The sequence below is a fragment of the Oryctolagus cuniculus genome, chromosome 5 (assembly GCF_051225735.1).
Source record: "Oryctolagus cuniculus isolate XC-2025 breed Fujian yellow rabbit chromosome 5, ASM5122573v1, whole genome shotgun sequence".
In the NCBI taxonomy this organism is placed as follows: domain Eukaryota; kingdom Metazoa; phylum Chordata; class Mammalia; order Lagomorpha; family Leporidae; genus Oryctolagus; species Oryctolagus cuniculus.
Window position 1 is genome coordinate 21,518,603 of NC_142871.1, and position 12,684 is coordinate 21,531,286.

Here is a 12,684-nt window from a genome sequence, read left to right on the forward strand (position 1 = left end):
CAAGAGTCATAGTAGTTCAAAGTCATTCTTACCACTAGGAGTACAAACCACGGTTCAGGTTTCATAGGACCTATGACTTGAGAAATCTATGAATAATCTTAGTAATGATTCCTTCAGTAAACGGCACTGAGTGTGTTCATTGTGGCTTTATACTTTAATCCATGTGACAGACCTTTGAATGCAGCACATACTTCTAATTCAGGGCAGTTCAATTACTATCAGTTTCTAAATATAAATTCATAATTCACAGATTATGTTCTACTGGATGCCCTATAGTGATTTTGACCTTAGTAATACACTCCAGTGACTAAGTATACATGATTTAAATTTCTCTAATATGTACTACAAATTAATGTTGCATTATTCAAAGAATGACTTTGGACTATCTGATCACTTTAGACATGAACCAAACTTCTTGACTATTGGGATGGAGATAATTAATCCTTAAAAGACTTAAGATTTGGGTATAAAATTCAATGTAGATTTTAGATGCAATGTTGGTTGATTTACTGTTACATATCTTTCATCACACAACTGTTAGGCCTTTGCATTAGGAAATATTAATTAGAATTATTTTAAGACATCGTAATACAAACCTCGAGCTTCATCTGTTATGACAGCTTCCTTTTTCTGACGAATAAGCTTCCAGGGAGAGATGGGAGGTGCTTTTGGTGGTGGAATGAGAGGACAAGACCTACTTCTTGTTACCAGCACGGGATGGCTATAGATATGAGACAGTCCATATTCTCTAAGTTTCTCAGCAGAATCTGCCTAAAGGATAGAAAGTAGATCCAAAAAGATTCTTACAAGTGTCTCTAATGTTTAAAATACTTTTGTCCTTTAAAAAATACTACTTTATAGTGATATCATGGTAATAAAAAAACCACCCATATTTCCACCTTCCTTATTTTTAATAAGCACTATCACCATTTTTTTTTCTTTCCAACTTTTACTTGTTCTGAGGCCTTGTTTCCTTACTCACAAAATGAGATATTACAAAAAGCAGCTTAGATTACTATGAGATGGTGAAAATCTTAGCCTACCAGTTTTGGTTCAAAAGTAATGTCATTATTTTTACAGGTTAAAGCTTTACCACCACTGGTTAACATGTAAAGTTTTTCTTTTTAATCACTGTCAATTGCTACTTGGTGTTCAAAAACATTCACTCTTCGATATGGTAAAAGGTTACTTTATCTACAGTTCACGCCCTTACCATCCTACAGGGAGTTCCTTCATAGGAAATCCCCATCATTACTCAAGACAATGGAAATATTCATAGAATTGCTGGGGATAGAGGCTGCCTACTCCTGTAAAGTCAAGTTGCCAACATTTGAATATTCAGAACTCCCACAGACAATCTTCTTTGGAATAATTCAGAATAATATTTAAACAGAACTTTGGTTACTGATTGCTGGCTGAAATAGCACATAAAATATATAATATGTGAAAGGTACTGTGACATTCACAGCTTATTTTAACATTAAAAGTAAAATAAAATATTAACTATATTAAACTGAATTTTACCAATAACTTTTTCTTCTTAATGATTTTTCAACTTTCATCTCTATACAATATCAACAATTACTACTGTAAATCTGTAAGATGTTTAAATTAGGAATGAAATCCACCTACTTATTAGTGTATTCCAAATTACTGTGTTAGCTAGAACTTGCCTTGCTGTTAGGACTTTGCTTCTAAGTAGTTTGTTTTGTACCCCCCTGAGGCACAAAATAGGTGGGAATATCTGTGAGGCATGTCAGTTCTTCTAGGTATAAGCGAAATAATTGTAACTGAGTTAGTGTTTGATAAGTCCAGGAGAGCCATTTAAATGTGTTATATTCAAAATGAGAGGAGCAGGATCCAACAGTTTTAAATAGTGTCCTAATTAAGAAGTAGAGGAAACTCATTATCTTGTTACCCCTTTTACAGATTTTAGCAATTTACTGGAAAGCATCCAGACACCTCTGATATTATACTTACAGTGGATTTTCAAAACTTCGTATAGATTATCCAAAGCTTAAACCTTTTCCCTACAACCTTAACCCAGTGAAGTTTGAAAAGTTTCCATGAGTAAAGTCATTTGAAAACAATCATTATAAAGGGAAATGATGGAAGATGTCATTTAAGAAGACGGTGCCTCAGTATGTTACTGAGAAAATGCACATTACTATAAAAGATAAAAAAATTAAAGATTTTATTGAAATACAGTGTACATACAAAGAAATGCACATAAATATACAGATGAATGTTGGTTTTTCTTGTGGGTGATTGTATCAAACTCAAAACCAACACTGAAGTTAGAAACAAAGCACTACTAATCCAAGAGTCCTAACTATTTTTTCCCTCTGTTTCTTTTTTTAATGTGAAATAAGAATATATTATAATTTACATGGTATGATTCAGTGTGGCATTATAACTATATACCAAATGATATGGCATCCACAAAATTTTTATAGCAGAAAACAGATGCTATTTGTCTTTTTGGGTCTAGTTTATATCACTGAGCATGATGATTTCCAATTGCATCCATTTTATTGAAAATGTCAGGATTTCACTCTTTTTATGGCTAATACTCCAAGGAAGAGTAGGGGAAGAAACAGCAGGAGAAACTCTTCCAGAACGAGTGATTCACAGTGGACCTGCGTGGAGAGCGTGGGAGCCCACAATTCGGGACACCAGTGGCAGACTCAACACACCAGCGCTGGAACGCGAGGTGAGCGAACCTCAAAAGCCTGAGACACCGGCAGGCAAGTGGAAAGAGGAGACTAGAGGGAATGACCCCAGGGGGAAAAGTTCACCAGGCTAACTAGAAGAGAGAGAGAAAAAAAAGTGACTGATACGGACATGGGTTTCTCTCTCTCCGCTCACCTCTCAAAGGCAAGCAAGACAAAGACCAGGCGCCATCTTGGACATACATCATAAGCCGGGCGACCTCAGGTCTGCACAGGCCCAGAGCCTAGCAGAAAAACCTGACTCTGGGCGGGGTGAATTAACAGGAGATTAGGACCTAGTGAATTTGTGGTGCTACTGAACTGAGACTGTGAAAAAAGAGACGGTAGGGGAGAGAACTCATGGAATTCACGTGAGTACTCTCCAGAGACACTACAATTCCGTAACTTTGGCAACCCAGTGGGAGACTGAAGGAGAATTTGAGCCCACTCTGAGGGCCAAACAGATTCCCTGTGTGGTCCTTGGGAAAGAGCTTCCGATCTCTGGCTCCTGTGGGTATATCATTTGCCTGCTAACTACCTCCAATTCCATTCAGCTGTGCAGAATTACTTCCCTTTTGAATCAAAAAAAAAAAAAAAAAAGAGAGAGAGAGAGATCTACCACGCCTAACCTGGGAGAGTCACCTTGGCACACCAAACAGAGCTTTCAGGCCACACCCATCTCAAGCCTCTAAGGCTCCATCAAAAACAGACAGTCCACTTAATCTAGAGTCATAGTATAACAAGAAAAAGCACCACAGTGAAGAAACCAAATATCTCCAATATGCCAAATAACAAATGCAAAAACCGAGGTAATAAAAACAAGGAAGCCACTATGATGCCCCCAAATGAAAAAGACACCCCAATTCAAGATTATGAAGATGATGAGATAGAAGAAATGCAAGAAGCAGATCTCAAAAAATTGATAAGAACATTAAGAAGTTCTCAAAAACAAATTCTTGAACTACAGAAATCATTAATGGACAAGACAGAAAATCTCTCTCGTGAAAATGAAATATTAAGGAAGAATCAAAATGAAATGAAACAACTAGTAGAACATGAAACTGTGATAGTGACGAGAAATCATAATGAAGTGAAGAATTCAATAGATCAAATGAAAAACACATTAGAGAGCCTTACAAACAGAATGGGTGAAGCAGAAGAGAGAATATCGGACTTAGAAGACAGAGAACAGGAAAGGATACAGTCAGACCAAAGAAAAGAAGAGGAAATTAGAAATCTAAAACATATTGTCGGGAATCTTCAGGATACTATGAAAAAACCCGACATTCAGGTTCTAGGAGTTCCTGAAGGCATGGAGAGGGAGAAAGGATAAGAATGCCTTTTTAGTGAGATATTAGCAGAAAATTTCCCAGGTTTGCAGAAGGACCGAGAAATCCTAGTACAGGAAGCTTATAGAACCCCTAATAAACACGACCAAAAGAGATCCTCACCACGACACGTTGTAATTAAACTCTCCACAGTGAAATGTAAAGAAAAGATCCTAAAATGTGCAAGAGAGAAATGTCAGATTACTCTCAGAGGATCTCCAATCAGACTCACAGCTGACTTCTCATCAGAAACCCTACAAGCTAGGAGGGAATGGCGAGATATAGCCCAGGTACTAGGAGAGAAAAACTGCCAGCCCAGAATATTATATCCTGCAAAGCTCTCATTTGTGAATGAAGGTGAAATAAAGACTTTTCATAGCAAACAGAAATTGAAAGAATTTGTTGCCACTCATCCAGCCCTGCAAAAGATGCTTAAAGATGTGTTGCGCACAGAAACACAGAAACACGGTCATCAATATGAAAGAAGGTAAAGGAAGGAAACCTCACAAAAGATCACAGGGAATTCAAAGTGTATATTAGAACTTATCTTTGGCAAATGGCAGGGCAAAGTTACCACTTATCATTATCACATTGAACATTAATGGCCTGAACTGTCCAGTTAAAAGACACCGATTGCCTGATTGGGTTAAGGAACAAAACCCATCTATTTGCTGCTTACAAGAAACACATCTTTCCAACAAAGATGCATTCAGACTAAGTGAAAGGCTGGAAAAAGATATACCATGCCAACAGAAATGAAAAAAGAGCAGGCGTAGCCATCTTAATATTGGACAACATAAACTTTACCACAAAAACTGTTAAGAGTGACAAAGAAGGACACTATATAATGATTAAGGGATCAATTCAACAAGAAGATATAACGATTATCAATGTATATGCACCTAATTACAGGGCACCGGTTTATCTAAAAGATTTGTTAAGGGACTTAAAGGGAGACTTAGACCCCAATACAATAGTACTGGGGGACTTCAATACTCCACTCTCAGAAATAGACAGATCAATAGGACAGAAGATCAACAAGGATACAGTAGATTTAAACGACACTATAGCCCAAATGTATCTAACAGATATATACAGAACTTTCCATCCTACAGCTAAAGATTTTACATTCTTCTCAGCAGGACATGGAACCTTCTCTAGGACTGACCACATACTAGGCCATAAAGCAAGTCTCAGGAAATTCAAAAGAATTAGAATCATACCGTGCAGCTTCTCAGACCATAAAGGAATGAAGTTGGAAATTAGCAACTCAGGAATCCCTAGAGCATACGCAAACACATGGAGATTGAACAACATGCTCCTGAATGAACAATGGGTCATAGAAGAAATTAAACGAGAAATCAAAAATTTTCTAGAAGTAAATGAGGATAACAGCACAATATACCAAAACTTATGGGACGCAGCAAAAGCAGTGTTAAGAGGAAAGTTTATATCAATAGGTGCCTACATCAAGAAATTGGAAAGGCACCAAATAGATGAGCTTTCAATGCATCTCAAGGATCTAGAAAACCTACAGCAAACCAGACCCAAATCTAGTAGGAGAAGAGAAATCATTAAAATCAGAGAAGAAATCAACAGGATTGAATCCAAAAAAAATTACAAAAAATCAGCCAAACGAGGAGCTGGTTTTTTGAAAAAATAAACAAAATTGACTCCCCATTGGCCCAACTAACTAAAAAAAGAAGAGAAAAGACCCAAATCAATAAAATCAGAGATGAAAAAGGAAACATAATAACAGACACCACAGTAATAAAAAGAATCATCAGTAATTACTACAAGGACTTGTATGCCAGAAAACAGGGAAACCTATCAGAAATGGATAGATTCCTGGACACATGCAACCTACCTAAATTGAACCAGGAAGACATCGAAAACCTAAACAGACCCATAACTGAGACAGAAATTGAAACAGTAATAAAGGCCCTCCCAACAAAGAAAAGCCCAGGACCACACGGATTCATTGCTGAATTCTACCTGACATTTAAAGAAGAACTAACTCGAATTCTTCTCAAATTATTCAGAACAATCGAAAAAGAGGGAGTCCTCCCAAATTCTTTCTATGAAGCCAGCATCACCTTAATTCCTAAGCCGGAAAAAGATGCAGCACTGAAGGAGAATTATAAGCCAATATCCCTGATGAACATAGATGCAAAAATCCTCAATAAAATTCTCGCCAATAGAATGCAACAACACATCAGAAAGATCATCCACCCAGACCAAGTGGGATTTATCCCTGGTATGCAGGGATGTTTTAATGTGCGCAAGACAATCAATGTGATACACCACATTAACAGACTGCAGAAGAAAAACCATATGATTATCTCAATAGATGCAGAGAAAGCATTTGATAAAATACAACACCCTTTCATGATGAAAACTCTAAGCAAACTGGGTATGGAAGGAACATTCCTCAATACAATCAAAGCAATCTATGAAAAACCCACAGCCAACATCCTATTGAATGGGGAAAAGTTGGAAGCATTTCCACTGAGATCTGGTACCAGACAGGGATGCCCACTCTCACCACTGCTATTCAATATAGTTCTGGAAATTCTAGCCAGAGCTATAAGGCAAGAAAAAGAAATTAAAGGGATACAAATTGGGAAGGAAGAACTCAAACTATCCCTCTTTGCAGATGATATGATTCTTTATTTAGGGGACCCAAAGAACTATACTAAGAAACTATTGGAACTCTTAGAAGAGTTTGGAAAAGTAGCAGGGTATAAAATCAATGCACAAAATTCAACAGCCTTTGTATACACAGGCAATGCCATGGCTGAGGAAGAACTTCTAAGATCAATCCCATTCACAATAGCTACAAAAACAATCAAATACCTTGGAATAAACTTAACCAAGGACATTAAAGATCTCTACGATGAAAATTACAAAACCTTAAAGAAAGAAATAGAAGAGGATACCAAAAAATGGAAAAACCTTCCATGCTCATGGATTGGAAGAATCAATATCATCAAAATGTCCATTCTCCCAAAAGCAATTTATAGATTCAATGCAATACCAATCAAGATACCGAAGACCTTCTTCTCAGATCTGGAAAAAATGATGCTGAAATTCATATGGAGACACAGGAGACCTCGAATAGCTAAAGCAATCTTGTACAACAAAAACAAAGCTGGAGGGATCACAATACCAGATTTCAGGACATACTACAGGGCAGTTGTTATCAAAACAGCATGGTACTGGTACAGAAACAGATGGATAGGCCGGCGCCGCAGCTCATTAGGCTAATCCTCCGCCTAGCGGCGCCGGCACACCGGGTTCTAGTCCCGGTTGGGGCGCCGGATTCTGTCCCGGTTGCCCCTCTTCCAGGCCAGCCCTCTGCTGTGGCCAGGGAGTGCAGTGGAGGATGGCCCAGGTGCTTGGGCCCTGCACCCCATGGGAGACCAGGAAAAGCACCTGGCTCCTGGCTCCTGCCATCGGATCAGCGCGGTGCGCCGGCCGCAGCGCGCCGGCCGCGGCGGCCATTGGAGGGTGAACCAACGGCAAAGGAAGACCTTTCTCTCTGTCTCTCTCTCTCACTGTCCACTCTGCCTGTCAAAAAAAAAATAAAAAAAAAAAAAAAAAAAAAAGAAACAGATGGATAGACCAATGGAAAAGAATTGAAACACCAGAAATCAATCCAAACATCTACAACCAACTCATATTTGATCAAGGATCCAAAACCAATCCCTGGAGTAAGGACAGTCTATTCAATAAATGGTGCTGGGAAAATTGGATTTCCACGTGCAGAACCATGAAGCAAGACCCCTACCTTTCACCTTACACAAAAATTCACTCAACATGGATTAAAGACTTAAATCTATGACCTGACACCATCAAATTATTAGAGAACATTGGAGAAACCCTGCAAGATATAGGTACTGGCAAAGACTTCTTGGAAGAGATCCCGGAAGCACAGGCAGTCAAACGCAAAATTAACATTTGGGATTGCATCAAATTGAGAAGTTTCTGTACTGGAAAAGAAACAGGAGAGTGAAGAGACAACCGAGAGAATGGGAAAATATATTTGCAAACTATGCAACTGATAAAGGGTTGATAACCAGAATCTACAAAGAGATCAAGAAACTCCACAAAAACAAAACCAACAACCCACTTAAGAGATGGGCCAAGGACCTCAATAGACATTTTTCAAAAGAGGAAACCCAAATGGCCAACAGACACATGAAAAAATGTTCAAGATCACTAGCAATCAGGGAAATGCAAATCAAAACCACAATGAGATTCCACCTCACCCCAGTTAGAATAATGGCTCACATTCAGAAATCTACCAACAACAGATGCTGGAAAGGATGTGGGGAAAAAGGGACACTAACCCACTGTTGGTGGGAATGCAAATTGGTTAAGCCACTATGGAAGTCAGTCTGGAGATTGCTCAGAATCCTGAATATAACCCTACCATTCTACCCAGCCATCCCACTCCTTGGAATTTACCCAAAGGAAATGAAATTGGAAAACAAACAAGCTGTCTGCACATTAATGTTTATGGCAGCTCTATTCACAATAGCTAAGACCTGGAACCAACCCAAATGCCCATCAACAGTAGACCGGATAAAGAAATTATGGGACATGTACTCTATAGAATACTACACAGCAGTCAAAAACAACGAAACCCGGTCATTTGCAACAAGATGGAGGAATGTGGAAAACATCATGCTGAGTGAATTAAGCCAGTCCCAAAGGGACAAATATCATATGTTCTCCCTGATTGGCGACAACTAACTGAGCACCAAAGGGGAAACTTGTTGACATGAAATGGACACTGTTGAAATGAAATGGACACTATGAGAAACAGTGACTTGATCAGCTCTTGTCCTGACGGTTGATGTACAATGTAATACTTTATCCATTTTAGTATTTTTTTTTCTAGTACCATTGGTTGAACTCTGTAATTAACACACAATTGTTCTTAGGTGTTTAAATTTTAACTGAAAAGTGATCCCTGTTAGGAATTTGGAAAACATTATGTTGAGTGAAATAAGCCAGTCCCAAAAGGACAAATACCACTTGTTCTCCTTGATAGGTGACAACTAACTGAGCACCAAAATGGAAACCTGTTAAAGTGAAATGAACACTATGAGAAACGGTGACTTGATCAGCCCTCACCCTGACTGTTGATGAGCAGCTTAATATGTTATCCATCTTAGTATTTTTTTTGTTAGTTCTACTTAATACTTTTGGTTGAATACTGTAATCAATACACAATTCTTCTTAAGTGCTGAAACTTAACTGAAAAGTGATCGCTGTTAAATATAAGAGTGGGAATAAGAGAGGGAGGAGATGTGCAATTCGGGACATGCTCAAGCTGACTTGCCTCAAACGGTGGAGTTAGAAACATACCAGGGGATTTGAATTCAATCCCATCGAGGTGGCATGTACCAATGCCATCTCACTAGTCCCAGTGATCAATTTCTGTTCACAATTGATCGTAATGATAGGACTAAGAACCAAAGGGATCCCATAAACAAGAATAGTGCCTGCAAATACTAGCTGATAGAATAAAAAAGGGAGAGAACGATCCAACATGGGAAGTGAGATACACAGCAGACCCATAGAATGGCAAATGTCCTAAACAGCACTCTGGCCTCATAATCAGCCCTTAAGGCATGCGGATCCGGCTGAAATGCCCATGAGAGTATTTCAGGCATGGAAAGCCAAGACACCCTGGGGGAAAAAAAAAAACCTAAATGGAAGATCTCTGCGAGTGAGATCCCAGTGGAAAGAATGGGTCATCAAAGAAGGAGGTACCTTTCTCTGAAGGGAGGCGAGAACTTGCACTTTGACCATGGCCTTGTCTAAATATGATCAGAGTCAGTGAACTCAGGGGGCTTCCATAGCCTTGGCAACTCATGACAAGAGCCTAGGGTGATTACTGAGGCCATAAACAAGAGTGTCAATTTGTTAAGTCAACAACAGGAGTCACTGTGCACTTACTCCTCATGTAGGATCTTTGTCCTTAGTGTGCTGTACATTGAGATTTAATGCTATAACTACTACTCAAACAGTATTTTTCACTTTATGTTTCTGTGTGGGAGCAAACTGTTGAAATCTTTACTTAATGTATGCTAAACTGATCTTCTGTATATAAAGAAAATAGAAAATGAATCTTGATGTGAATGGAAGGGGAGAGGGAATGAATACGGGGAGGGTTGCGGGTTGGAGGGACGTTATGGGGGGGAAGCCATTGTAATCCATATTCTGTACTTTGGAAATTTATATTCATTAAATAAAAGTTAAAAAAATAGTTTAAGAAGAAACAGGATTAGTTTTTTCTTAAGAGGTTGGTAGAATTCAACAGTAAGTCCATTGGGGCCTGGGGTTTCCTTTGTTGGAGGCTCTATATTACTGATTCAGTTTCAGTCTTGGTTACTGGTATTTCATGTTTTCCATGTCTTCGTGCTTCAAGTTTGGTAAGTTATATGTTTCCAAAAATCTGTCCATTTCTTCTAGATTTTCCTATTTGTTAGAACATAGCTGTTTGTAATAATTCCTAATTATTCTTTTAATTTCTGTGGTATCAGATGTAACATCTCCTTTTTCATCACTGATTTTATTAATTTGTGTATTATTCATTTTCTTTGGTTACTCAGGCTAGTGGCTTATCAATTTTTTTTTCCAAAAATAATCCTGCTCTCTTGTGTGGATTGGCCCTTTGTAAGGGACTGGGAGAAGGCCTTGAGACAAGTCCTGGCTAGTGCTATACCCAATGGTTCCTTAAAGTCTCTTGGCTGAAAACCAGAGTTTGACAGCCTGGAAGGGTTTTGGGCTGGGAAGTGCACTTCCTGCAGGGAAAAGCACTACTGAGACTGGGCATAGCCTGGAGGCAGTACCCATGCTCCAGTATCCCAAGGACTCTAATCTATCCCGGAGTTGAACAGAGATTACACTCATCCTCATCCTTCTACAACACATAGTGACTGAATAACATGTTCCTCAATGAACAGGGGGTCATACAAGAAATCAAAAGGGAGATACAAAATTTCCTTGAAATTAGTGAAAATTACATTACAACATATCAATACTTATAGAATACAGAAAAGCATAATTAAGAAGAAAGTTTACAACTGTAAGTGCCTATTTTTGAAGGATATCAAGTCAATGATCTAACAGTATATTTCAAAGCCAGAGAAAAAGAACAAACAAAACCCATATTAGTTGGAGTAAAGAAATAATAAAAATTAGAAAAGAAATAAAAGTAAAAGTTTGAATTGAAATAATATACAAAATAGAAGTCATATTTAGGCCGGCGCCAAATCCTCCGCCTTGTGGTGCCGGCACACCGGGTTCTAGTCCCGGTCGGGCCGCTGGATTCTTTCCCGGTTGCCCCTCTTCCAGGCCAGCTCTCTGCTGTGGCCAGGGAGTGCAGTGGAGGATGGCCCAGGTGCTTGGGCCCTGCAGCCCATGGGAGACCAGGAGAAGCACCTGGCTCCTGCCTTTGGATCAGCGCAGTGCGCTGGCCACAGCACGCTAGCCGCGCGGCCATTGGAAGGTGAACCAATGGCAAAGGAAGACCTTTCTCTCTGTCTCTCTTTCTCTCTCTCACTGTCCACTCTGCCTATAAAATAAATAAATAAATAAATAAATAAAATAAAAAAGTCATATTTAAAGTAGTAATTATAAGTTGAATAAAACAGACATTTTCCTTGTCATTATTTTTGGCCTAAATGTATTACTTAGTCTTTGTGATTGCAAGCAACGTTTTAGAATAAAAAGGTTTTCTTATTTACCTATAAAATATTAGAAAATAAAATGATTTAAATTATTCTGAAAAATGTAAAGTATAGGACTAAAAGCAAAGTGTGATATTACCATTATTTTATCATTATTTATACTTTGAATAGTCTGCCTAAGTACTAACTTGATGTAAGCAAGAAAGGTTTATGATCTCTTATATCAGATTTTGCAATTTTTTAAAAATGTGTTTTTTTTTTTTGTTTATTTCATCTACTTGAAGGTGAGGAGAGAGAGAGAGTGAGAATGTCTTCCATTTGCTGGGTTACTCTTCAGTTGCCCATCATATTCAGAGCTGGGTCAGGGGGAAGCTTGGAGCCAGAAACTTCTTTTGAGTTTCCCATTAGGGTATCAGGGGCCCAAACACTTGAGACACCACTTACTGCCTCCCAAGGTGCATTAGCAGGAAACTGGATTGGAAAGAGGGTAGTTGAGACTTGACTGAGCACTCCAATATGGGACATGGATGACCTAAGTGGAGGCTTAACAAGCTGTATCACAATGACTACTGCCAGTTCATTTAGCTTGATCATACTACACAGCACTTCGGAGTCAGATAAAGTAGTGCTGGTAATAATAATTCTAGTTTGATATTAAGAAATTTTCTTAAAGAAACTCAGAGTCCTTTAGGTTACAATTAGAGGCAGAGAGGGATTTAGCATAGTGATTTAGACACTGAGTAGGCACTCAGTTTATATATGTTGAGTAATTCCTGAATAAAACTCAAATTAGAAATTTTCTTTCTCGGCTGGCGTCGTGGCTCACTTGGCTAATCCTCCGCCTGTGGCGCTGGCACCCCAGGTTCTAGTCCCAGTGGGGGCGCCGGATTCTGTCCCGGTTGCTCCTCTTCCAGTACAGCTCTCTGCTGTAGCCTGGGA

The 12,684-nt window shown here is 38.8% G+C and overlaps 1 protein-coding gene across 3 annotated transcripts in view; it reads right to left on the minus strand.

The window, feature by feature from the left end:
* Positions 1–12,684, minus strand: part of ADGB (androglobin) — a 217,516-nt gene that overhangs the window by 131,461 nt on the left and 73,371 nt on the right. For all 3 annotated transcript variants that reach the window (XM_089332586.1, XM_008263621.5, XM_008263619.5), the window contains one exon: positions 597–771. In XM_089332586.1, coding sequence (XP_089188712.1) covers positions 597–771 — 175 coding nt within the window. The remainder of the gene's footprint in view (positions 1–596; positions 772–12,684) is intronic.